The 24,858-nt window shown below is 58.1% G+C and overlaps 2 protein-coding genes across 8 annotated transcripts in view; one reads left to right on the forward strand and one right to left on the reverse strand.

Moving 5' to 3' along the window:
* The first annotated feature begins 6,640 nt into the window (after positions 1-6,640).
* On the forward strand, positions 6,641-8,072 carry POMC (proopiomelanocortin). The gene is made up of 2 exons (XM_076335390.1): positions 6,641-6,769; positions 7,437-8,072. Exons 1-2 carry the CDS (start codon positions 6,641-6,643, stop codon positions 8,070-8,072), a joined length of 765 nt encoding a protein of 254 aa, XP_076191505.1.
* Positions 8,073-9,846: 1,774 nt separating this feature from the next.
* EFR3B (EFR3 homolog B) overlaps positions 9,847-24,858 on the reverse strand; it is a 48,808-nt gene continuing 33,796 nt past the window's right edge. For 6 of the 7 annotated variants that reach the window (XM_076332515.1, XM_076332516.1, XM_076332517.1 and 3 more), the window contains 17 exons: positions 24,013-24,147; positions 23,575-23,653; positions 22,088-22,223; positions 21,401-21,562; positions 20,657-20,768; positions 18,712-18,763; positions 18,307-18,479; positions 17,534-17,609; positions 16,493-16,654; positions 16,046-16,177; positions 15,866-15,933; positions 14,999-15,126; positions 14,493-14,584; positions 13,900-13,948; positions 13,443-13,549; positions 13,188-13,237; positions 9,847-12,826 (listed from right to left, as the gene is read on the reverse strand). In XM_076332515.1, the coding sequence (XP_076188630.1) occupies positions 12,721-12,826; positions 13,188-13,237; positions 13,443-13,549; positions 13,900-13,948; positions 14,493-14,584; positions 14,999-15,126; positions 15,866-15,933; positions 16,046-16,177; positions 16,493-16,654; positions 17,534-17,609; positions 18,307-18,479; positions 18,712-18,763; positions 20,657-20,768; positions 21,401-21,562; positions 22,088-22,223; positions 23,575-23,653; positions 24,013-24,147 (1,819 nt within the window). In that variant the 3' untranslated portion in view covers positions 9,847-12,720. The remainder of the gene's footprint in view (positions 12,827-13,187; positions 13,238-13,442; positions 13,550-13,899; positions 13,949-14,492; positions 14,585-14,998; positions 15,127-15,865; positions 15,934-16,045; positions 16,178-16,492; positions 16,655-17,533; positions 17,610-18,306; positions 18,480-18,711; positions 18,764-20,656; positions 20,769-21,400; positions 21,563-22,087; positions 22,224-23,574; positions 23,654-24,012; positions 24,148-24,858) is intronic. The other variant, XM_076332513.1, reaches the window with a different exon arrangement.

The following is a 24,858-nucleotide window of genomic DNA, read 5'->3' on the forward strand; positions in this document are numbered from 1 at the left end:
CCTCCTAACAAGCACAAGTTGCTGCAGTGAAGATGCGTCCTTCACCGTGAACTCAGAAGAGCAGCAGAAACAAACCCGTTCAAGCCATAAAGGCTCTCGTCCCTGCAGGAGCTTGCTCGGGTAAAGGGTGTGCTGCAGTCTTGCACGGATCCTACAATTATATGCGTGATCTATCCAGTGGGGTGACGTGACTCAAGCTCTTTGCAAATATCAGGAAGAAAAGATAACGCCAGAAAACACCTACAAGCAAAAATATCAGAGTGACATCATTCAGATCCTCAAATGCCTTTAGTTGTCTGTTCCTAGAGAAGTGCCCAATTTTGGTTCAAATCAGAGACAATCAGGCACAAATATAGATTTTAGCATATAAATAGTGCAGAGGAAAAGGCATTGGCATCAGTAAGCTTAGGCAGAGCAGCAATGAGTTCCACCAGTTCACATGCCACACAGCCATTTCTTTCTTCATTTTGGGTCTGATCTTAATTTTATTAAAGTCAGTAGGAAAATCAGTTGGCTCCAGCAGAAAGGGACAGGACTCCCCTCTCTGCAATAAAACTCATGCGTGCCGCGTCCCAGCCAAAAAAAAAGGATTTTTTTTCTACTGGAGGCTGCCCTGGGCTGCTCTTGCTGTGGAGCTCAGCACCTTCACGTGAACTTAAACCTGATACCAGGTGCCTGCTGGGCCAAGGAATCGGCGGTGGGATTCCCGATCCCTAATTTCAGAGCTGCTCTTGCTCCTACAGCGAAGCTACAACAGAGCAAGCATCAGCGTTTTCCTCCAAGAGCAAGGTGCATGGCTTGTATTTCACTGCCTGCTGCGGACCCAAGGCAGGCACGGACGGGTTCAGAAGGGACCCCTTGATCAAAGCCAGCTGGAAACCACGGCTCCGGCTGTGCGCAGATGTGATCACCCTCATTTATGCATTCAAAAAGGCCCTAATCCTATGGGTGATCTGCCAGTCACTGGCTCCAAGGCTCAGATTTACCACCGGTAAGCATCTTCTGGCTTTAAAATCTTCACGCGATGGAGATAGATAGTTTTATGGTGGTGATCCAACTATCTCTTCATCTCAATGTCTCCTGGGTCCCTGTTCGTTATACCCTGCACAAGCCCTTAATGCGACTGCCCCGGGGCTCCATCCTCATCCCATTTCACCAAATATGAGATGAAGGTGGTCCGGATGGAGCAGGGTCCTCAGCACCACTCCCCGCCCCACCAGCTGCACCCGGGCAGGAGCAGAAGTGGGTGCTGAGCCCAGGAGACCTGCTCGAACAGGGGACGGGTCAGCTGTCTGCCAAGCACTGCAGGAAATCTGTCCTGAGATAACAGGGAAGGGGACTGACTCGGCGCCCAACGGCACGTGGCTGTGCTGGAGGGACGTGCGGGTCCTAGGACAGACCTACGTGGCCGTCACAAGGTTTTTGCAAGCCCCAGGGCACCTCTCTCGCTTCCGTGACGTTGGTGTTTACAGCCCGGTGGGACGACTGCCCCACGTCCCACGGGATTTGAGCACAGCCGCGACATTCGCACCCGGCCCCGGAGCTCATTCACACCCAGGTGCGACCCGGTCTCCAAATTAAAACGGAAAGGCCAGAAATCACGCAGCTAGCGAGCCTGTTCACCCATGGGTACCTCACCCCCGCGTCCAGCCCTGCCGGGAAAGGGCTGCACGTCCTGAGCACGTGGCTCTTACGGGGGACAGGGTCATGATGAAGCCACCAGATCTCATTCAAGGTACCCCTAAAGTGAGGTCTCCAGGGCTGGGCAGTTTGCTGGAGCAGAGCCCTGGGGGCATGCCTTGCTGCTGGCCGGGCTCAGAGCCAGGGGCTGGAGGATGCTGCTCTCGCGAGCATGTGTGCAGTGTAATTATATGGTCCTGGATGGTCCTCAGGTCTCCCCTGCTCAGGGAGAAGATAGAAGAGGTTCCTCCTAATGGGATTTTCTCCCCGCTGGAGGGTCCTTTTCTTGTTGTCTTGGCTTCCCACCACTCCCATTCATCTGCCGGGGAGCCGGCTGCATCCACTAATCATTTACACACTGGACTCTCTTTGGAAAAAAAAAAGATACATAAGCTCTGTAATAAAATATAACGAGTATCCTGCTGTTACACCGGGAACAGCCCCCCACCAACGTCGCCGGGAGATGCCGTGCTCCCCGGCACCGGGAGCGGGGAGGGCGAGCTCCGGCTGCGGTTGTCTCCGGGAGGGAGGTCTGAAAGCACCGGCTGCAAGGGGCGGCGAGCGCAGAGGCATCCAGCGCGGGCTGCCGAAGCCACAGCAGAGGATGCTTCATCTCAGCCCCTCACCTGCAGCCGCTCCGCTCAATGAGGTTTCCTAAACAGATTTCACATCTTCCTTATAAACATAAACTGCTCAGATTGGCCTAATGAAGATGAAAGAGCCTTTAAAGTGGGAATCATAGCTCCGGTTTGGGCCATAAAGTATCTCAGAATAGCTCTCCGTCATGGAAAAATATTGCAGATCGGGGGATCTGTCAGGGAGGACGGAGGCAGCTGACGCAGTTGCGGGCGCTGCGGCGAGATGTGGATGGTTTGGGGATGGATTTGGGGAGGACGGGGGGTCCGGAGAAGGTGTGAACCAAACTGACATGCTACAGAGGATATTCCTTGAACCTATGGTGCTTTGCCTCTTTAGTAACCCACTACGGAGGGTTTCATCCAGTCCCGGGGTACTCGGGTGAATCTGTTGCACCCCAATATCCTTTGGCAAGGAGGTGCACACGTCTGCGGCCCACTGAAGGACAACCCACCTCCTTTTTGTTTATTCTCAGCCTCTTCTCTGGCTGTTGGAAAGAGGGGAGGATCTCCAGAGGAGATCTCTCCAGGATGGAGCATCTCCACCCTGAGGCAGATGTCTGGATGAGGTGGCTCAACCACACTCCGGGTCCCTCCGGCCCCAGTCTCCTGCTTATGGGCTGCTGTCCCCAGGAGGTTGCCTTTGGGGTGGCTCCTTTCCCCGCAGGAGACTGTGTCCAGTAAAATAGGAGCAAATCCTTCGCCCACCCAAGGCGAGACCACATCTGCTCCCTGCTGGTAAGATGGCGGGCAAACCTCTGTGTGCGGCCTCGTCGTGCCCTGCAGTTTGTCTTCTCATAAGCATGCGAACCAACAATGGTCTTTCATACGGGCTGGTGGGAGGGATGCTCACAGCCCATGTCTAGCTCTTGCTTGAGCCCAGACCCGACAAAAATCACTGTTAGGTGCTTCGGGAGGATGGCCCAGCCTTCAAGGGCCACCTCGGCATTACATCCTGGGGATGGAAAATCCCGATGCAGATGTGTTTCTCCACCTGGGTAAGCCCACAGCTGGAAAAAAAGACCTTAAAATCTTAAAATTGTCCAGTGATCCCGACACGCGGCTGAGGACCGGTGCCATCACAACGGGATGCTTGTGGAGAGCAGCCAGCGGAGGTGATGAGCAAGGTCAGAGGCAAATCCGCCTCAAACACATGAGACATGGGGTGTAAAAGGACGTGCAAACCCTGGTAAACCAGCTCTGAACACCGTCCTGCTGCTGTTAAACCTCCCACACAGGGCCTGGCGGGGTTTTGGGACGTGGTTTTACCCCAAACCACCCCAGGGTAGAGTCAGGAGTTAGCAAAGCCACAGCAATCCACAGGGGTGGTTTGCACGTTGCCACCCTCTTTTGGGTGGAAAAGAAAGAGTTGAGCCCTCCTGGCACGAGCCAGCTGTCCGGAGGGGCTGGAAATTTGGCACCACGTGAGTTTCCCCATTGCTCCAACCCTCTCGGATCCCCCATCACCCCCAGCCCCCTTCCAGGCTTGCCCCAAGGTGCTATCCTGCGCTGAACACATTGTAGAGGACGAGCATCCCTCTTGCTTGCCCGTGCAAGGCTTGGCCAAGGTGCCTGAAGGAGCCTCCTGGAAGCCACCGCTGGCTCTTACATACAGAGTAGCCAAGGCCAACCCTACAGAAAACATGAGTTCCGCTGGGCTTTGGGCCGCTGTGCAGTAGGGAAAGCGTCCGCAGCCCGAAGCTGGTCCAGCTCGAGTGGAGCGGAGGGGCTGGGGTTTGACAGGCGCAGAAAGGGAGCAGTGAGCCTGGCCAAGCCACGTAAACCTGTCCGTGCTCTGGAAAAGCCACCTCCAGGTCAGGAAAACGCTCTCCAGCCGCTTTTGCACCCAAAGCCGGCGGCCGGAGGACTCCCTGGCACGTCAGGTAGAGATGCCCGCTGCCTGCGCCCACCCTGCCCGGGCTGAGGAGCCGCTGCTGTCCCGAGAGGTTTGCTTTTAACCAAGTCCCCTTTTATCCCACAGAAAGACAACCCCAAATCCTCAGCACCCATTGGAGCACGAAGCCCTCCCACGCCTGTGCCCAAGGAGTGACAGATGCTCCTGTCCGGCGCGCTGGTAATAAACAACCCGTGCCAAACCCACCGCCATCGGTGCCGGCTGGTACCCGGTGAAGGACTTTCCATCCAACCTCCCCCCCCCCCCCCCCCCAGCTCCAAAGCTGCAAACGCAATTAGCAGCATCGCCCGGAAAACTTTGCCGGCTGCGATTTCGTGGAGAGATGCTAATCCCTCCATCCGCTGCGGGGCCGGACCCGGCGAACGCCCGTCACTTGCTCATCTTTTGTTCGGTACCTGGAACGGTCCCTCTCGCCTCCCCTCTCACCCCCCCCCTTCCCTCCGGCAGACGGCAGCGGATGCAATTGTCGTTGGGGGGGGGGTATAAAAAGCCAGCGGGACCGGCGGCCAAGTGGCAGACGCTCTCCGGGAGCACGCGGGAGAGGGGGACGGAGGGCGTGCGGCGGCGGTCGGGCTCCCACCCCGGCCACAGGTAAGCCCCAAAAACCAATGACCTAGCCCTGTGGGTCTTCCCGATGTGTTCTGGGGTGCACGGGGGGGGGGGAAAGAAACTTTGCAAAAATATGGGCTTGACGGGACGGTGGGGATCGGTCGCTGCCGGGGGTAGGGGGGGGTGACACGCCGCGATGGATGGCCGCCAGGCAGGGGTTTCCCGGCGAGGGACGGGCAATAAAACACACCCTTCCCTCCCTGCCTCCGGCTTATGGCCCTCCGGCCTCCGTTTACTGTCAGGTTATTTGCATTACTGGGTGTTAATGTGTTACAGAGGTGCCGCCCGCTGCCGCCCCGGACCCTCCATGCTGCTGTGCCGGGGGATCCCGGGCAGCGGCACCCGCAAATTCGGGCAGAAAACAGAAAGGCGACCTTTACATTTAGATTTGGTCTGTCTCGCTGTTTTATCCCCCTTTCTGAACTGCTATTTGCTGTCATAAATCCAGGGTCTTTTTTCCCTCTGCCAAAGAAAGTCCATCCAGGCTCGACCCGGCAGCTCTTAAACCAGAGGGGAGGGTCAGCTCTCCCCTCCAGCCACACATTTTGGGCCCAAAGTAGATTTTTCTTCTGTTTTCTTTCAATGTGGGATGGGGTTTTCCTCCCGTAGAGCTCCCGCAGCATGGGGGAAGGTGAGACACATGAGTTCACGCTGAGTTAAATACGGCTGCTTGGGAAAGGGTTGGGGTTTGCAGGAGGAAAGCAACCCGGGCATCCTCAGGGACCCTGGAGCCAGGTCCCGTGGGCATCCAGGAACCGACCCCAACCTCATCCTCGATGGCACAGCAGCAACGGCCACTTCAGCCCCTGGGTTTCGGATGGATCCTGGGTTAATTTTGGCAGCCTCCGGGGCACGCCGCGTCCCAAACACCACCAGCGCTTGCCATAACCCTTCCCAAAAGCCAAGCACCCGACTTCAATATTATTTAATGTAAAATATTCATGTCTTACTCTTCTGATCCTAATTTAATGTTATTTGCAGTTGTGTCTCCCACCACGCAAGGAGTTTTGCAGCCGCTCGAGGGGCATCGCAGGACAGGTTAGGAGGGAGCATATATTTTTTAGAGGAGTCAGCTTACAAGCTGCGAGCGGCCGGCAAGGGATGAAACCTGAAAGGAGCTCCCTAACGCTTTCCCCTTGCAGCATCACTCATCTTTATGGGGTTCTTAGGAGGCGGCAGCAATCCCCGCCGACAGCGGTTGTCACCTACGGTGGCAGTGACAAAAGACCTGGGCTCCAGAGAGACGCCTTTCTGTTGGGAAGGCAAAAGGAAGAGGCAGGGGGGAACGTTGCCTGTTTTTCGGTGCGGCCGAGCAGGAGCAGAGCGATGCGGGTGCAGGCAGGGAGGCAGCTTTGGGTGTTGCCTTCCCTTTTCTGTGCCTCGGTTTCTCCTCCGGCAAAATCACCCCCGTGCTCCTGGGGCGTAGGGAGGAGCATCCCTTCGCCACGAGCATGAAGCGGGAGGAAAGCTTTGCAGAAAGAGGGGTTTGCAGCACTAACGCATCTCCCGGGGGACGGGGACAGGCAAAGCCGCGGCCCTGTGGGAAGGGGCAGGGCTGGGGGGAGGCAGGTCGGTGCCGCAGGAGGGGACCCCGCTCCTGCAACCCCAGCAGAGGTGACTTCAAAAAGGGAAAGGCTAAGGCGGCCACATCAAAGAAAGCATTAAAGAATCTCCTGAAGGAAAAAAAAGAGGGGTTTTTGGTTTTTTTTTTCTTTTTTTTCCCCCACAGCTCCTGCACAGTTTCTGGGCCCACAGCCCCTTGCATCCCTCCTGTGACCCCGGCCTTGCACCCCCGGCCAGGATGCCCAGCGCTCTGTGGAGCAGCCTGCCCGTGGTGCTGGGGCTGCTGCTCTGGCACCCCGCCGGCGCCAGCGGCCTGTGCTGGGAGAGCAGCAAATGCCAGGACCTTGCCAGCGAGGCCGGCATTTTGGTAAGCTTGGGGATGGGGACTGCCCTCCAGCTGCTTTCGTTTCTAACCCTCCCCAGGGACCGGCACGGTGGGGTGGGGGGGAAGATGACGGAGATTCCGTCACCGTGGGGTGACCCGCATCAATGTGGGGTGATGCTTCGGGCCCCATGACCCGCAGGTTCGGGTGGGCTCGTGCCTCCTGGCTTCGTGCTGGGTGATGATGGTAAAATAAGTTTTTGAGCTTGCAGCGTCCCTCCTGCGTGGGACGAACCAGCAATGTGGGTATCGGCTTTACCCCGCGCCCAAGGGCACCTGCAAGAGCATGACCTGCTCCCACCAGTGATGGGACAGCGGTAGTGGCTCACCCTGCGCAGGCACTGAGTTTGCTCCAGGGACCCCCACAGCAGGGGCTGTGCCCCCCCCCAGCACTGTTTCCAGCCACCCAGGGCTGGTTTGGTGCCCGGGCACGATGCTCCAGGCTCAGCCCTCGAAGCTCCCTGCCAAGGGGGTGGCACCTGCACGGGGACCTCAGCGGGTCACAAGCATGAAACCATCCTGTGAAACGTCCCGCTCTGTGCAAGCAGCCCCCTGCAACACCCCCCACCCCCCCCCCGCCCCCCCCGGGGATGCCCGGCCATGTGCTCACCCTTCCCGCACATCTCGCCCCCCCCCCCCCCCCCCCCCGCAGGCGTGCGCCACGGCGTGCAGAGCCGACCTGTCGGCCGAGGCGCCCGTCTACCCGGGGAACGGGCACCTCCAGCCCCTCTCCGAGAGCATCCGCAAGTACGTCATGAGCCACTTTCGCTGGAACAAGTTCGGCCGGAGGAACAGCAGCAGCGGCGGCGGGGGGCACAAACGGGAGGAGGCGGCGGGGGGCAACCCACCGCCGGCATCGTTGCCCACCGTCCCGCCGTCCCGCCGCGAGGAAGAGCAGGGAACCGGGCTGGAGCGGGAGGAAGGCAAACGCTCCTACTCCATGGAGCACTTTCGCTGGGGAAAGCCGGTGGGACGCAAGAGGAGACCCATCAAGGTCTACCCCAACGGGGTGGAGGAGGAGTTGGCCGAGAGCTACCCGCTGGAGTTCAAGCGGGAGCTGGCGCTCGGCAGCACCGGGGTGCCGCCTGAGGAGGAAGAGGAGGAGGAGGAAGGCCAGGAGGAGGAGAAGAAGGCCGGCGGCTCCTACCGCATGCGCCATTTCCGCTGGCACGCGCCCTTGAAGGACAAGCGCTACGGGGGCTTCATGACCTCGGAGCACAGCCAGACCCCTCTAGTGACTCTCTTCAAAAACGCCATCATCAAAAGCGCCTACAAGAAGGGGCAGTGATGGGGGAGAGCCCGAGGGGCGTCCCGCCCCCGCCGCCACCCCCACCCCCCCCCGTAGCTTTAGTGTCCCACTGGCATGCGTTTCACTTAGAGATCACTCGTTATGTCGTTCTTAATTAGTACTCCAAAGGGGTCCGCTCCCGGGTTTCACTGGGTGGGAACAGGTTAGGGATAAAGACGTCAACCGCTTCGCCGCACCCACTGGACGGGCACGGGGACGGCGCCCAGTTCGGAGCACGCCGGCTGATTTTCATATTTTCACTGAGCTGTACAATACTGTAAATGATAGATTAAAAGAATTCTAAAAAAAAAAATAATAATACCTTTTTTTGCAAGCTAACCAGGTGTCGGCAATGTCTCTGGGGATGCCTGGTGTTTGTAAAGGGGCAGAAAAAATAATTATAAAGTAAAATCCTGCAGTTGGGGAGGGGTGGGTAGAGAGACACGGCTGGGAAAGTGCTGGGGAGCGTGTTTTGGGGTGGGGGGAGAAAGGGCAATTTTGCACCCCTGACTCGGGAGCTTCACGGGAGCTGGCCGTGGGGTTCCAGCACGGCTGGGCTCGCTGCAGCCGGCCCGGAGAGGGCGCCGGGGGCTGCTCCCGCACACCCCAGCAGAGTGTGTTTTTGGTCCCGGAGCGGAGCCCCGCGCTGATGTGACCTGTGGTGACAACGTTTGCTGGCAGCCCGGGGAAACGCAGCATCCTCCGGGTGCTGCCCCAAGGAGCAAAGGGACCGAGCCAGGCCCCCCCCAGCGCCCTCCTCCCAGGTAAACTCGTTAATTCCCCATTAAATGATAACGCCGAAGAGCCCGGGTACTAGGGGGAGCTTCGTCATTTATAAAGTAATGCTGCCAACTCATGCAGTGAAGCAGGGGGGCAAGGCTGGGGAGGGGGCCAGGTTTAAAACCAGGTTCACGGGGAAGCAAGCCTTGACCACCTCCTCCCAACTAACACCTTACTGCTGCCAAAGCATAACCATGCCCATTCCCCCCTTCACACGCTTCCCAGGCAGCAAACCACCAGCATTAATATCGTAACGCTGACCTCGGGGGCTGGCTTTGCGCTTCCCACCGCCTCCCGCTCCACCCGAGGATGGAAAGCACGTTGGAGAAGAGCTGCAGATGCCCCAGTGGGATGAACCCCCCACCATCCAGGCCCTAAAGATGGCAGGGGGGGCTTTTGGGATTGGGATCGCAATGCACGGGGCTGTGCATCCCCATTTATTTGGTATAACAGGGTGGAAATGTTGTTAAAGGAAAACAGGGCTCATATTAGCGCTTTTTCCCCCCAGTCCTTAGCTAAGAGATGTCCTAGATCAGTCCTTAACAGAGCGAGGAGCGGAGGGGCTGCTGGTGGCGGAGCGCACGTGGCCCGGCGTGCACCGCGTACATTTTGGCCCCTCAAATAGCTATCGGGGTGTCGCCTTTCCCATTTTGGCCTCGGCAGGTAGGTTTGCGCACATTCATGCAACACCGTGAACAGAAGCCCCGGACCTTGCCCCAGGGCCCTGCGCACCGCGGGGAGCTTCTGCGGGACCCGGGGAGGGGGGGGAAATGGAGGAAATGCTGAACTGTAAAGGGTGGTGAAGATGAAGCCCGGTTTGGGTTGGATCCTGGGCACAGAGGTGCGGGAAGGAAGCTTGTCCACAGCCGAAACCATCCTCCTCCTCACCCCATGCCTTCCCTTCTCCATCCCAGCAGCAACCACCCCTTTTTCCTCTCCCAGGGCAGAGAGACAGCGCCCAGCTGCCGTGAACACGCCAAGACAGCGGAGCCCCTAAGGTGGCAACATCAACATTTATTTGAAAAGGGCATGAAGACGGTGCATTTGAAAATAGCGAGGGCTTCTTGGCCCTTTTTAACAACCCGCTTCCCCCCCCCGCCCTCGGCTACACACCCGAACGCCACAGTGCTCCGAAATACAGAGATGGAAACGCACACATGCACCTAAACTGCCGACTTTATAGAAATATACTTTGTCATCTATACGTACACAAGTATCTAAACTAAACGCGATGTACAAACAGGTCACTTACACCGTTTGTGTGTCTGGGGGGGCACATTTACAGGTGGAGTTTGGGTCCCAAAATGCGGAGGGGCCGTGGTGAGACATGCGGGGGGATGCAGCCAGCTGGGAGGTGACGGCCCCAGCCCCGCTGCCAGCTCCCATGGAGCGGAGCAAGGGAAAAGCGTTGGGACCGGGGGCTGCTCCCGGGAGCGGAGGTCAGGGGTATTTTCTGCCCCAAAAGGGATGATGGGCACCCCAAGATGTGCTCCGTGGCGTCCCCGTGGCTCCTCTCCTTCAGCACACGCAAACTTGTGCTCATCTTCCCACCTTCTTTGTGGTTTTGAAGAGTTTTGGATGTGTTTTCCCACGGACACACAATTTGGGGGTTAATTGCTTTGCCTACCGCGTTTTGTTAAAAATTTTAGTGCCTTTCATTAGAACAGCCACGGGAGCAAACCCTCCTTCCCCGAGCAGCCCGCTTTGCGTTCCCGCTGCCGACCCCAAAACCTGCCCCAGCCAAAACTCAGGCTTCAGCAGGACCAGGCGTAACCCGGGGAGCTAAAAAGGCTTGGGGACAGGGGATGGAGACACATGGGGACACTGAGGAGAGGCAGCAGCAAGGGGAGAGCCTCGGGCACCGGGCAGGGCTGGGACAGGCAGAGCCACGCCGCGAGCGGGACAGCTCCGTGATCCAGCCCAGGGACCAAAATAAACCCTTGTTTTTCCTGTCCTCTTAAGCTAGATCATTTCCTAAAGCCCGGATTACAGCATGACCACACAAACAAGCGGTGACCTCGAGGCAATCGCGAACTGTATCCGCCACTGAGGAGGAAAAAAAAAAAAAAGGGGGGGGGGGGATGGTAATGTGTAATTACAGCTTAAAATAACTGCCTGGAGATCTGCAGCGAGAGGTGGCAGAGAAATGGGTCGTAGCTGAAGCAACCCAGTGGGGCACGGGCAGAGCCGGCGCGACCGCCGAGCGGCTGCGTTTACCTGCTGTCCCTCCGCGACGTGCAGAAGCAGCTCCCACGTCTCCAGCTTTAGACCCTGCTGTGTCTCTTCGCGCAGCGAAGACAGAAGCGGCGTGTCCGGCCGGAGGGGAAGGGGCTGCCCGAGCTCACGGGAGAGACCCCCAGGGACCCCCAGGCTGCTCGGAGGGCGGCGGTGGGGAAGCTGCAGGCAGTGCCCGTCCGACCGCGAGTGCGCCCAAGCTCGCCTTAAGAACAGCCTTAGCGCACCGACACTTGAAAGGCATTTGGGAGCAAGAGAGACCCTGTGAACGACTGAATATCCCCAAGCGACCTTTCCTCCCCATCCCTACCGTCTTCACCTTGCAGTTGTGGTTTGGTAGGACCCAGAACTTTCTGCCGCGTCTGTCTAAAGCAAAACCCTCGATAGCCTCATCTACCCCCAGCCCAAATCCAGTTTTATCCTATTGCACAAGAAGAGGCGCCATCCACGGCCTGCCAGGTGCAGGGTCTGCAGGGTGGACCCTGTAAAACACCTTATCGTCGCTATTTCCTACAGCACTGGGGTTTCTTTGGGGTTACAGCTCAGTTGATTTAAGATTGGACTTTGTCGAAGTGATTCTGCTAAAAAAAAAGTAAAATAATTCTTTCTTCGAGACAGGAACCCCAAAACTGTGAAAACCCAACCCAAAAATATGAAAAGAGTGGGTTAATGTGTTAATATTCCCCAGCACGATGGTTGCTCGTGCCTCACGTCACTGCTCCAGGCATCCCACTGCATGCCCACGTGTGCTGCCTGTGGGCTCAGTCGCAGCAGCCCCCCGCGAGCAGCCCGCTCACGACCCAGGCGAGAGGCACGGCTCTTGTGGGTTTTCCCCCCCCCAAAAAAAGTGGGTTTTCCCAAAGAAATCGTGTTTTCAAGTGACCTGGAACCAGCCAGGCTGCTGTGTGCCCCCACGCTGGGATGGGACGATTGCCACCCTCAGGCTGCACCGGGCAAGCCCTCCATGCAGGGCATCAGGGCAGCTTGAAGCGCCCAGGGGAACGAGCCACATGCCGAGGGGGCTACGGGAAGATGCAGGCTCACAGGCCGGGAGTGGGACGCGGGGACCGTACCCCCCTCCAGCAACCTGCCTCAAGCACCAGCTCGATTTGGTTATGCCGCTGCCCCAGGCTCCAGCACGCCGCACCCCAGACCCCCCTCCTGCCTTTTACAGCCTCACACCCTCCAGCTTCAGCCCTGCCCCTTGCCGGGGGCTCTCAACGTGGCCGACAAACGATGCGGGGAGGGATTCCCCAGGGAACGGGTTTGCTTTATGCCGGGAAGATGTACATGCCCAACGTGCTCTGCCCAGAGGCCAGAGCATTTCCTCTCCCCTTCCTGAAAAACGGAACTGGAGAGGGAGGTCAGAGCAACTACCCGCCTCCCCGCACCGCTGTGCCCCAAGCCTCCTCGCACCACCAACCGCAAAACGTGGCTGCAGAGGCAGAGTGTCACAAAGTAAAGTACGGGAGACGGGTTTGTGGTGCCAACGAATCTTGGGGTGGCCTCGGTGTCCGTGTCCCCACCCGTCCTGCACGAGGATGTGCTCCCCGCAGGGTCAGCAGTCTCTCCCCAAGAGGTCCCTTGGTGCGAGCTGTGCAGCGGTGGCTCTGCCCTACCAGCACGGCCGCCCTCAGTACACGCACAGGTCTGGGAACTTCATCTCGTACACCGGGATGGAGTGGTTTTGGGGCTGGCCGTAGGCAGCTGTGATGGTGCCGGAGGGGCTTGGCGGTGGCCTGAAACACAAGAGATGGAAGGAGGCGGTTTACAGAGAGGTTTGGTGAGGAAGCAAAGCCTGGTGCAGAAAACATGCATTCCTGCACCGTTGCAGGTCTCCCCAGTGCCACCATAGCAGAGGAGAACTGGGGCAAACAAACCAGAGGCTGCTCCCAGCAATGCTTGTCCCCTCTTGCCATCGCAAAGGCCCCAACCCCAGGCTGGCACCCACCCCCAGCGCACGAACCTCCTTGACGGGGGAACACATGTGGCTCCCATTGCCCCAAAGCCAGCGCTGGCCTTGTGGTCAGGCACCCCACGCTCCGGCAGCGGGTTTTCGGGTGGCTTGACAAACTGTGCTTGGCTGTCGCCCCAACTCACCGTATGGTGATCTCGAAGATCTGGTTGAGCTTGCTCTGCAGCAGTGTCGCCTGTAACACAGACACAGTGGCTGTATTAGCGCGGCTGCGCCCTGAGGACCACAACAGTACAAATGGGACAAACACCCTCTTGGCCTTCCCCGGTCACCAGAGCAGGGGGAGGGTGGCCTGGCAAAATTCAGAGCCACGTCGTCACCGTCCGCCTCCCCCCAGCAGAGCGGCCGCGGGGATTTAGAGCGCCACAGCCCCGACTCACCCGGGCACCGCAGTGGGCAGCGATCTCCTCGAACGGGGCTTTCTGAAATTTCTCCACCACTTGCCGCCTCCGCTCTCGTTCCTGCTCCTCCACGGCGACGCTGTCTACTGAAGCAGAGGGGAGATGGCTCTCAGCTGCTCCCCACCCGCAGAGACCACCCCGCGCTGCATCCCCCACCTCCCCAGGAGACAGCATGGATTTGGGCATCACTAGAAAGCCAAGGAGAAGGTCTCCAGCCTCTGGCTTTGGGACCAGCCCCCCAGGGCCACCCCCAGGGCCAGGCAGAGCTATGAAGCTGCCCGGCCACCCTGTGACTTGAGTGCAATGCCGCTACGGTGAGGCGCTGGGGATCCATCCATCCGTGGTGCGCACACACAGACACAGGGGCGACAGTACCCATACATACACACCACGCCAGCCTCCACCTCTCCCTACCATGGCCGGCTCCCTCGCTTACCTATCGCCTTCTTCAGCGTCTCGTACGTGATCTCTTCCGCTGGTGCTCTCTAAAGGAAAGGGAAAAGCAGAGGAGGCTCAACGCACAGCACAGGACACCGTTCTGGGATCACAGCAACCCAGAGCCGGTGTCCCAGACTGTATTCTTGCACCAAAACATAGTCTGTCCTTAAAGATCAGGGATATCTTTCCTGGCAACCTGCACTTTTAAAATGTTTTTTTTTCAGGCTGGACTAGCCAGGCCTTATACCTCACCCAAGGCTCCCATTGCTAAGAAATACGCATACAGGGAAAATAAAGATTTGCCACCCAAATGGCACCGGGAGACCCCTCCTGCCGCGTGGCTCCCCTTGCAGGCTGGGACCTGTCAGCACCTGGAGGGGAGCATCAGGGGGAGTCGGGGTCTTTCTGACCCCGCTCACCGCCAGACACACCGGGGCTGTTATGGGCCCCTGCGCTTGCAGCCAGCGGAGCAATTATGCGTGCAGCCAAATTAACGATTAAAGAGGGCTTAGCTGCACGCTGTCAGGCTGCTAAAAGCACGCGGCGCGGAAGGGATGACACAGCCTCTGCAGCTCTGGTGTAAGACAGTACCTGCTCTCGCTCAGGACTGTTTCTCGACTCCACCTCAACCTGCAGGGAAATGGTCTCGCCTATGCTCTTCCTCTTGGACAAGCGATCTTCATCTGGGGAGGAAGAGAAAGGGCAGAAGGGCTAATCGCAGCCACCCCGGGGGCAGCGGGGTGAGCACAGGCAGCTCCCAGGGAACATGGCCTCGCGTCCCATCCCCAGGGTAGCAGCCCCTCTGCTCAGCCATTCACCCAAATTCATCCAACCCAGCAGGACTGAGGACTGAGCCAAGCCCAGCGGGCTTCATTGCTCCTTCCAGCCAGCCAGCCAGCCATGCACGTGGCAACCCTGTGAAGCTTCCGAGTCACCGCTTTCTGCCTCAGTTTCCCCAAGGCTACATCTCTAAAGGAGGGCAGGAAAAGAACGCACCCACTCATAGCACAAGAACTTCACACCCCCGTAACTGTGCAGAGTGAGGGACCAGTTCCCTCCCCTCCCAGTTCTCCGGGATGCCCCAGGGTGCTGCGTACCCGTCAGCTGGGGGATGTAGGGTGTGCTGAGCCGGTCCGAGTTGTAGCCGCTGCCGCCCAGCACCTCGCTGATCTTGCTCTGCCAGAAGAAGACCTCTGGGCCCAGGCGGTCAAGGCTCTTGCTCAACCTATGGGGGTGGAGAAAAAACAACGGAGATGTCAGCGTCTCTCCTGCCAGGGGAACCGTGTCAGCAGGGTTTCCCGTCCCTTTGCGTCAGAAACAGAACGCTCTCGTGGCTTTGCTTAGCTGCAGCACAGCCGGATACATCACGCTATTTCTGCACACACCGGCACAAAGCCAGAGTCCCAGAAGAGCTCTTGACCCATCACAAAGGATACGGATGCGCTCAGGAAGGACCGCCCTGACCTAGGGAATGTCTCAAGAGAGCAGTGGCACTCACTGGGGGCAGCGTCTCCATTAAGGGACCTCACCACCAAATGTGACCCGTGCCAAGTGTGCCAACAGGAATGGGACAGCCCAGCCAGCCTTGGCCTGGGGATGCTCAGCACGCAGCAGGCATCCTCGAGCCAGTGGCATGGCAGAGCAGCGGGATGACATACCAGATCTACACCCATCCTGCTGTCAGACAAGGGGAGGGATCAGCCTGCAGAGCCGATCCCGGCATTTGGCTGGCTGTGAGCGCAAGCCGTGGTGGCCACCCCCTTCCCTGGCTGCATGGGACCCTCCTCGGATTCTAAACAGGTTGAAAACCACTTGATACCCTTCCCACTGTGCCATCCCCAGATGGGAAAGGAGACAAGCACAGGCAAGCGAAGGGCTGATAAACCCATTATCGCTCACGATCTTATAGATGCCAATCCCTCAGGAGCAGGGAGTGGGGAAGAAGGTATTTTCCAGGCTCTTACCTGGGTCTCTCCACAAACACATCTTCAGGGAGCAGATAGGGAGCTTCCTTCTGTCGCATCTGGATGACCTGCAGAAGACAAGCAAGGAGCCAAGCTCAAACCCCATGGGTGGCCAGGAGAGCCGATGCCAGAGCTTCCGCAGATAAGGCTCCAGCCCTGGCCCCAGACCCTCCCTCGCACCTCGTGGATGTGCTGGCAGAAGGTGGGCACGGTGGTGAGCTGGCTGATGAGGTTCAGGTAAGCTGCACCGAGGGCGAAGAGCGCGCAGCGGTTGTACGCCATCAAGTTATCCTCGTTGATCTGGGCTATCTCCTGCAACAGAGACACAGCCCCATGAGACGAGGGTGGACAAGGCCCCAGCGTGGTCTCCATCCACCTCGTGGCATGACCTGCCCTCCAAACATCCCAGCTTTTGGAGCTTGGGTTTGCAGCACTTCAGAGGCTGACCAGGCGACTGGGGTCTCTCCCCAGCGTGTTGGTCTGATCCCACTCCGGTGGGAGAAGCTCAGAGCAGGTGAGGCACTTGCATCCCCCTTCCTCAGAGACCCCAACTCCAAAACAACCCCCCTCCCAGAGGCTCCTTCCCATCGCATCTCAGCCCGCACACCCAGCTCCCCCCCCGCCTACCTGCACTGCCAGCACCAGGCGGATGAGGTCCACCACGACCTCCTCATTAGCCAACTCGATGCTGATGAGCATCAGCATGCTGTAGAGAGCCTCATAGTGAGCCTGCACGTTGCTCTCCTCCTTACATATCAGGTAGATGTGCCGGTAGAGCTGCTGGCCATGCTGTGGGGACACGGAAGGACGTGGTCACCTCCTGAGCATCCCCTGCGAGCAACGCTGCCGTCAACGCAGAGAAAGAAAAGCAGCAGGGCCCAGCAAAGGGGCCTCCATCCACGCAGGGGGGAGCAGAGCTCCTCCGGTCACCAAGCAAACGAAGAAAGCCCCAGGGAGAGGGAGCTGTGACGATCAGGTGGCGTTTCACCATTCGATGCTGGACTCTGACGGGGAAGAGGCACCGGCAGGTCCAAGAGCAGAGCCCAGGGGCAGGCAAACAACACTCGCAGCACCGAGCCCAGGGAAAGGACGCCTCCGTTGCAGAAGCATTATAGAAATCACGGCTCAGACCACAACAAAGAAATAAAGCCCTGAGACACATTGCTCGACAGCGAGGCATGGGACAGAGCAGGGCACACGCTGGCGCAAGGGAAACACAGCTCTGCCGTGGTTGTCAGTTGAGGGGCTGCATTGCTGCTCCTTGGTGTGCGCAAGGTAATAAACTGATCCTCTCTTGGCCTCCAGTTAGCTCCAGAGGGGTTTGCACCACCCCCGAAAATGTTTTAAGGGGGAGGGGAGGTGGGGATATAAAAATAAATAAATAATTAATTAATCAGGCAACTTCAAAAGCCACTTGATAAATAGTTTTTGGGATACCGCACATCCTGGGGTACTCATTCCTTCGGGCAAAGAGCAGATTTAGGAGCCTAGAGAGGCCCACGCATGAAGCGCTGATGGAGACTGAATCCCACTGGCTTTTCCCAGGGACATGCCCAGGTTTAGAGGCATCACAGGACTCCCCTGTGGCTCAGTGTGACTTGGAGAAACAGACGCACAGTCCTTACACCGGTCTGCACGAGGACAGCTTGACCCAGATCCCACCATTACCTTCTTCATGAAGACAGTATCCTGGCGCGAGCATTTGTCCACTTTCAGCTTCAGGACCGAGATGTCACTGATGGTGCTGCAAGGAAAGGCCAAGGAGAAGGGAAACCTCAGACACCGGAGGGAGGAGGCGCGGTTCCCACACGCCTGCAGAGCTGCTGGCCAGGAACGAGCCGTCTGGGAGGAACCGAGGGGGGAAGAAGCTAAAGGTGGCTTTTAAATCTGAGCGATTCAGATATTCAAGAGTACTGAGCCAAATCACTACAGGATTTCAAGGCCGTGGCGCTCAGGAACACAAAGGCAAGTTGACAAAGAGGCGTGCAAGCAAAATGGATTAGCTTGACCACAGCAAAACCCATGGAGATGTTTCCATCTAGGATTACAGTCACCTTCTTCCAAGGTAACACAGCATGGACAACGCGAGTGCCCGGCAGGCCTATCCATGGGGATGCAATGCAGTCGATGAACCCACCGGAGGAGGTTATGGCTCCTGCGCATCCTCCTGGGACCACTGTCTAACCACGGTTACTTTCAGCAGCATGGTCCCACGTCCCTCCGGGCACAGCCTCTCAGAGAGACTCCCCCACCCATCTGGCTCTTAGCAGACCATCGATCTGCAGCATTAAACCACCCCAGAACTGGTACCAGATTTATTATTTAATCCTTCCAGCAGCCCCCAATCCTGCAGGCACTCCCAGCCTGGCAAATCTCCCCTCCCAAGCCGGCTCTGCAGGGTCTGCAGGTCCCAGCCCTGTTGGGGAACCCCCAGGACATACCTGATGGTGGAGAATTTCTGTCGGTTCCCATGGCGATCGATGAAGCTGATGAGGATCTCGAGGACAAAGAGGCGGATCTCGGCATCCTCCATGAGGGCTGCGGAGAGCAGCCTGTCCAGGAAGGCGCTGGGCAGTGCCGTGAGCATGTTACTGCACTGGAAGCCCACAGAAACCTGCAAGCATCAAAGAAAAAGGGAGGCATCATGACAGTGTCACTTGAGAGGGGTTAAAACACACCGAGAAAGAGGGGATGCAGGCAGAGAAGACTAAGTACAGTTTGAGCTCTTCCTAAACCATCCCAGGGGAGAGGGTCTCCAAGCTCAGTTCCCCCATGCCAGCAGCTGGGGACCTCCCAGGTCTCGTGGAGGTTGGATGCTCCTGCGGGGATGGCGACACAATTCATACCTGGAGGAGGGACTTCAGGAGCATTATCTGTGTCAGCCGATTCCGGTTCTCCCTGCCGTGGAGAGAAGAAACAAGTGCTAAAATCTGAGTGAAAACAAAACAACCCTCCTTCCACACCCGAAGGATGGAAAAGCCTCAGAAAGGGCAGGACCGGTTTCCTGAGAGTCACCACCACATACAGCCACGCTGTAAAGGTCTCCAGCAAATGAGCTCCAGATTCAGCAGCCAGCAAAAAGGCTGCTAAAGGAACGGTGACTATCAAAGCATACATCCCACCAAAGGCACCAGAAACAAGGCAGCACTCACACCTCCAGGCAGGCGCAAGCTGCGCTCAGGACCCTCTGACGTGAACCACCCTCTGGACGTGCCCATCCCACAGCGACTCTCAAGGGACACCAGGCACCAGCTCTGAACAGGCTCCTCACTTTTAAGCAGCTGAAAATGGGCGAGAAGAAGCCCAAGCCCTCCTGTCCGCGAAGGTACCCTTGCTCCTCACTCCCATCTCACTCCCTGCAAAGCCACCATGAACCACGCTTCCACTTCAGCGATGTGAGGGGGGGTTTTATGCAAAAAAGGAAATCTTGAATTCTTTAATGTCTGAACTCAGTCTTTCCTAGCCCTGTACTGGAAGGGGACACAGGCATTTCCAGGCTGTCCCATCACCCATGACACGCTGCCTGTGCTGCCTACCTCTGCCCAGGGACTGAGCTACACCGCAAATGGCAGCATCCCCATAAGCCAAACCGCAGGCCGCAGCTCCTCTGCAAACTCCTGGTTCACCTACGCACCCAGAGCGAGCACCATCCTTCACGCAGCGTCAGATGGGATTTTAAAACTCTCCCGGAGGAAGCTCATGAGCTGATAAAGGAGCAGTGACAAACAGCCTGGCACAGCCAGCCTAGCGCTGAGAAGTGACTGCCATCCTGGGGCTACGAGCCCGATTCTGCTCCTGCAGCAAGGAAAGCTGCCCTGGCCGAACGGCACCCAGCACCCAGCGTGCCTCCCACCGTGTGAATCGGGATTGAACGCAGGCGTCAGGAATTACCCCCATGTGAGCGAGGAGCAGAGCGTGTCTCCTATCAGCCGACAAAGTCTCTCTCCCATCAGAGACGAGTGGGAAGAGCCTGACCGTACTTTGAAGATAAATATAGCATGAAAATCTGTTTGCTCCTTACCTACATGTTTCAGTGCTGACACCCTCACTCCAAATAGCTCTCACGGTCTGTTCCCACACTTCTTAAGCAATTATGTTGTTTGGGTGTTTTCCCTTCCTTCTCGTCCTCCACTGCCGGGTATAAATACCACCTCCCGCTCAGTGTTAATAAAAGCTCAGAGGCAGCTCAGAGGGGCCACGCGCCAGCGGGGGGGGGGGGGGGGGGGGGAGGCAGCGATGAGCAGCCAGTCCCACGAAGCCATACACGAGCTTCTCAAAAGCCACGGGCAGCCCTCGCTCACCAGCGGCCACCTTGCTGCCCTGAGACATCCCAGGTCACTCCCCTGAGTATTAATTTTAGTTCCTGGCTACTTTTGGATGACACCCCAGGACCGAGCTCCTGACAGCTGAATCTCTCAGCAGGTACCCGAAGAAATGCAGAGTTCAACTGCAGCACCGCTGCCTGTAAACACCTTTCCTCCTCGATGCGCCGGTGTTTCAAGGAGCCCTTGTCATCACATTTGCAGCAGACAGCAAAGCATTTTAAACAAGGATCGCACGTTGCTCAGCTTCCCTTGCTCTTCGGTGGAAGCTCTCGATGCTCAGCCTTTCCAATAATGTGCCCACATCCCACTCTGTCCCCAAAGGTCACCTCAAGGCGGGAACGGTTTCGGGAGCTTCCCAGCACTTTCAGCTCCGTGTCCAAAGCGTTACACCCACACACACGGGACAGCGGCAGGGAGAACAGGGTAGGGGGGGAGCAAGAGGAGGGAAGAAGGCATCCGTTCTCACCCGGCTTTGCCAGCCTCGATGGACTGCTGCAAGGAGGGTAGCGGCACCTTGTTCATGATGAAGACCATCACCTCAGACTGCTGGTAGGTGGGCAGCGTGCTGGCGAAGGACCCTGCGGAGACAAAAGTGCGCTGGCAGCGTGCGAGGCGCAGCCCACCGCCCCCAGAAGCGCCCAGTGCCGTGGGGTCTGCCCGCTGCGCCGCTCCAAGCCAGCTGCCGGACCCCCATAGCCAGGCTGGGATAGGACAAGGCCCACCTGGATCCAGTACCCGCAGGCAGCTTTACCTTCAGGGTGATTCAAGACCCATCAAAACACCTCCCAGGCAGGGCAGCCCCCAGCCCAGGCAGGGTGAGGCTGAGAGATGCCAAGCCCTGCTTCTACCCCTTCCTTCTTTTTGTGGCTGGTGCATCCCCATCCTCAGCGGCTGTAGCAGGCTCACACCCGCCCTCTTTCTGTCCTCCCCTTCCTCGGGGTCTCCCACCCAGGGAGAAACACGACTCTGCCTGCGCACAGCAGCTCTGCCGGGGATGGCTGGGGTTGCAATGCCACCTGCCGATAACCCGCCACCACGCTTGCAGCGCGCCGCAACAGATAAATCTCATTCCCCATCGCTGCTTTTAGGATGAGGGCGACTTTGTTTCGCCCTGGATAATCCCGCAGACGCACAAGGCAGACACCCACGGCGCAGGGGGCTACCCGCCAGCACAGCCCGCACCTGCGCCGGGCACGGCGGGACACCCCACCTATGGTTTTAATGACGGCCTCCTGGAACATCCTCTCCTCGTGCTCCTTGATGATCTTGGTGCTGACGCCAGCAACGCAGTCGTAGCTCCCCGTCAGCGCATAGTCAATGCTGAGCCGCAGCTGCCTCAGCAGGGTGTTAAACACCTCCAGCACCGTGGGGCCTGGGGTGGCGAGACGGGAGAGATGGTGGAGCATCGCCGGAGGAGAGCGGCAGTTTTCCCCGTGGAGATGGAGGCTGTAGTTTTCCCCAGGTCAGTGTGGTTTATACCTCCCACCACCCCGTGAACAGGTTGAAAAAACAGTTTGGCCAGACACACAGCGACTTTTAACCCCCACCAACTCCCCCAGTCGAGACAGGAGAGAAATGTCCTTCCAGGAGCACCGTCAGCTCAGCGTATTCACAGCAAGCCCCTGAAAATCCCTTTCCCCCCTGCCACGAAGGCAAAGGCATGCATTGCATTCAGCCCTCCAGGTGTAGGTCGCTGCACGTGGGCATAGCTGTTGAGCTCGGGAGCACTGAAATGGCACAGAACGGATCCCCAGCACCCCTGGATGCTCCAGATCAGATCCCCCATCGCCAGCTCACACCTGGGCACACGCCAGAGGCCAGCCCAAACCTCCAGCACCTCTCCCACCCCAACAAAAGGGTGAAGAGATGGATGGAGAGGATAAATTTATCCACTTACCAACAGATCCGGAGGCTGCGATCACCGCTGCCTCCGAGAGGACCTCCACGATGCCCGCGCGCACGGTGGCCGCGCTCTTGCTATTGGCATCCAGGTGCCCCAGGAGCTGCTGGATCACGAGATGGGAGTGCTGTGGCTGGAAAGAGAGCATGAACATCAGCACAGGTGCTGCATGCATGAGGTGTCAGCCTGTTTCTGTAACCCACACGGCTACCGAGGACGAATCCTGCACACGCACCCAGCTTGCACCGAGTCCCTGCCCGGCTCTTTCCAAGGCAGCTCCGGATGCAAAATGAGAGGGGGCACCTGGAGGAAGCCTGTTTTACATGACTGAGCAAGAGCTTGGAGGAATTTGCATGGGAAAAACAATCTAAAGAGCTGTACAGATCTAAGGAAATGGTGACAATTAAGCCTGGGGATTTCAGGGATAAGGGATTTGATTTTTGCCAGGGTTTCCCAAACACATCTATACTTCAAAAGGGTCCTGCTGAGTTATTGTGACCTTACACTTCCAACATGCATTAACAGGATTTTATAAAATCTAGTAGTGCTGTAAAGGGTTTTTAATCCTGTGAACCGCCCAAAACAAGAAACGAGAGCACGGGGCGGAATCTGCTTTTCACTGTAAGAGTTCTCCAAGCAGAGCCATGGCTTGGCTGAGTCCAAAAGCGAAGCAAACTCCCAAAGGGGTGAAGTGGGGCAGCAGGTCTGGGACAACCCCAGCAGTGTGGGAGCAGGGTGGGAAGGCAGCACCATGCCCAACAGCATGCAGGGACCCATCCAAACAGAGTTTCATTGAGATCCACATGGAAAAAGAAAGGACGGACCTTTTCCCATCACTCTGGGATTTACCTAAACTGCATTTCCATGGCCCCCAGCGAGAAGGGAAGAACCTGGCAGGGTCTGTCTCTGAGCATCCCCGTGTCTAAGGATGGGCTGCAGGCACCGTCATGACGCCCAGTTTGCCCGGAGCACGTTTCACTCCAGACAGCCCCTCTCCTTTTTGGCAGGGATGATTTACACAGCAGCGATCTGGAAAGAGGCAGCTTTCCATCGGAGCCCAACTGCTTCCTTTAGAGCGTTTCACAGCACGCCGCTAGTCCGTCTGATTCAGCAGGGCTTTGCTTTCCACTGAGAGGGAGGGAATCACGCCCGGGACTGAGACAGAAGCTCCGTGAGCAGCATCCTAAAACACGCGTGGCTGGCACGCAGCCAGGCTAACGCATGCCTGTCGGCCATTTCCCCGCACACCCGCCGGGCCCCCAGCTCACACTGCCGTACACCTGGACTGTGCCTGTCTCCAGCCCATTTTGGGGCACGCTTGGTGGCCGAGCTCATCGCGAGCGTTCGTACTCGGCACTGCCGGGATGCGGCAATGCAGCGGCAGCTCTGACTCAGCCCAGCCGTGGAGGCAGACGCGGGTGCTCCCAAGCGTGCACGTGCGTCCCCAACTGGTGCCGCCAGCCAGAGTCCCGCCGGCTCCCCACCTGGATCGAGTACATGATGATCCTGAAGCAGCAGGTGGCAAAGATCTTCGGCTCCCAGAGCGAGTGGTTATCCAGATGGCTGGGGAAGAGATGGAAACGGAGGGGAAAGTAACTGTCAGTCCCCCAAGCCCTGCAGGGGTGCAAAGCAGCACCAAGCACCAGGGATGGCCAGAAGCAGCAGGGAGCAAACGCTGCAGGCGAGGGCAGGGACACAAACTCCTCTCTGGGGTGACTCTTCTCAGCGACAGGTATCTATCCCACGCCATTTCCTCATTGCATCCAAAAACGAGAGCTCAGCCTGAAACCCAGTCCCCATCTCCAGTACTGTGCCGAGGGGAGCCAGAGGAGCCCATGCCTTCACCCCAGCTCTGGCCCGCATTGGCTGTTTCCCCGTGCCTCAGTTTCCCTTGTGCCAAAAATGAGGGATGCATGACTTACATGAGGACGGGTTTGATGGCGTTCTTGATGTTGCCGTACGCCGCTCGGCCCAGCAGCTCCCGCAGACACCTCTCCGCCAGCTCCGTAGGACTCTCCTTCTCCTTCTCGGTGGCTTGCAGCGGGGAGGGGGAGCGGCTGCGAAAGCAGAGGAGGGCGATGAGAGCAGCGCTGACTGTGCAGCAGCAGTGGGGGAGAAGAGGCACGGAGCCCGGCCAGGGAGGGTTGGAGCAAAACGGTCGTGGCATCTGCCCACACCCCGTGCTGCACAGGGCCGCGGGCTACCCCTCGCACAGCCCACAGCCACCCCGCGGCAGCCAAATGTCACCCTGCCAGGCAGATGGGGCAGCTCCATCCCCGCAGAGCCCAGTGATAAAGCGCTGCTGGAGTTGAGCCAGATCAGAGAGCAGCATGGGTGCACGGATTGCAGAGGAGGGGGACGTGCCAGGACGGCCCCGCTTGCAGTGCCAGGCTGTGCCAGGCAGCAGGGGCAGCCCCCGCGTCCCTGGGACCGGGAGGAGGATCCCGGTACTCAGTGTTGGAGGGGGAAGGATCTTACCGCTGACGATGCAGGACATAACGTCCTCCCAGGGTGGACACAGCCTCCCGGGGGAGGAAGAGCAAAGCAGTCACGGTTTGGCACAAGTCACCCTGAACATGCACACCCCAGAGGAGATCCAGCCCCTTTCTCCGCACTCAGGCTGTTTGGCATCACACAAACACCATGAATGCTTTTTCCACCTCGATGCTTCAGTTTACAAGAAAAAGGGAAAAGGCATCTGGCCAGAAGCCAACTTCCCAGGGCTGATACATCTCTCTCAACCTTCAAAAGGAAAATCCCAGGAGGAA

The sequence above is a fragment of the Aptenodytes patagonicus genome, chromosome 3 (genome assembly GCF_965638725.1).
Source record: "Aptenodytes patagonicus chromosome 3, bAptPat1.pri.cur, whole genome shotgun sequence".
NCBI lineage: Eukaryota > Metazoa > Chordata > Aves > Sphenisciformes > Spheniscidae > Aptenodytes > Aptenodytes patagonicus.

Excerpts from the sequence above, each read along its gene's own strand:
- POMC (XM_076335390.1), top strand. The coding sequence starts at position 6,641 with ATGCCCAGCGCTCTGTGGAGCAGCCTGCCCGTGGTGCTGGGGCTGCTG. Across the intron at positions 6,770-7,436 it reads CCAGCGAGGCCGGCATTTTG|GCGTGCGCCACGGCGTGCAG; the intron begins GTAAGCTTGGGG and ends CCCCCCCCGCAG.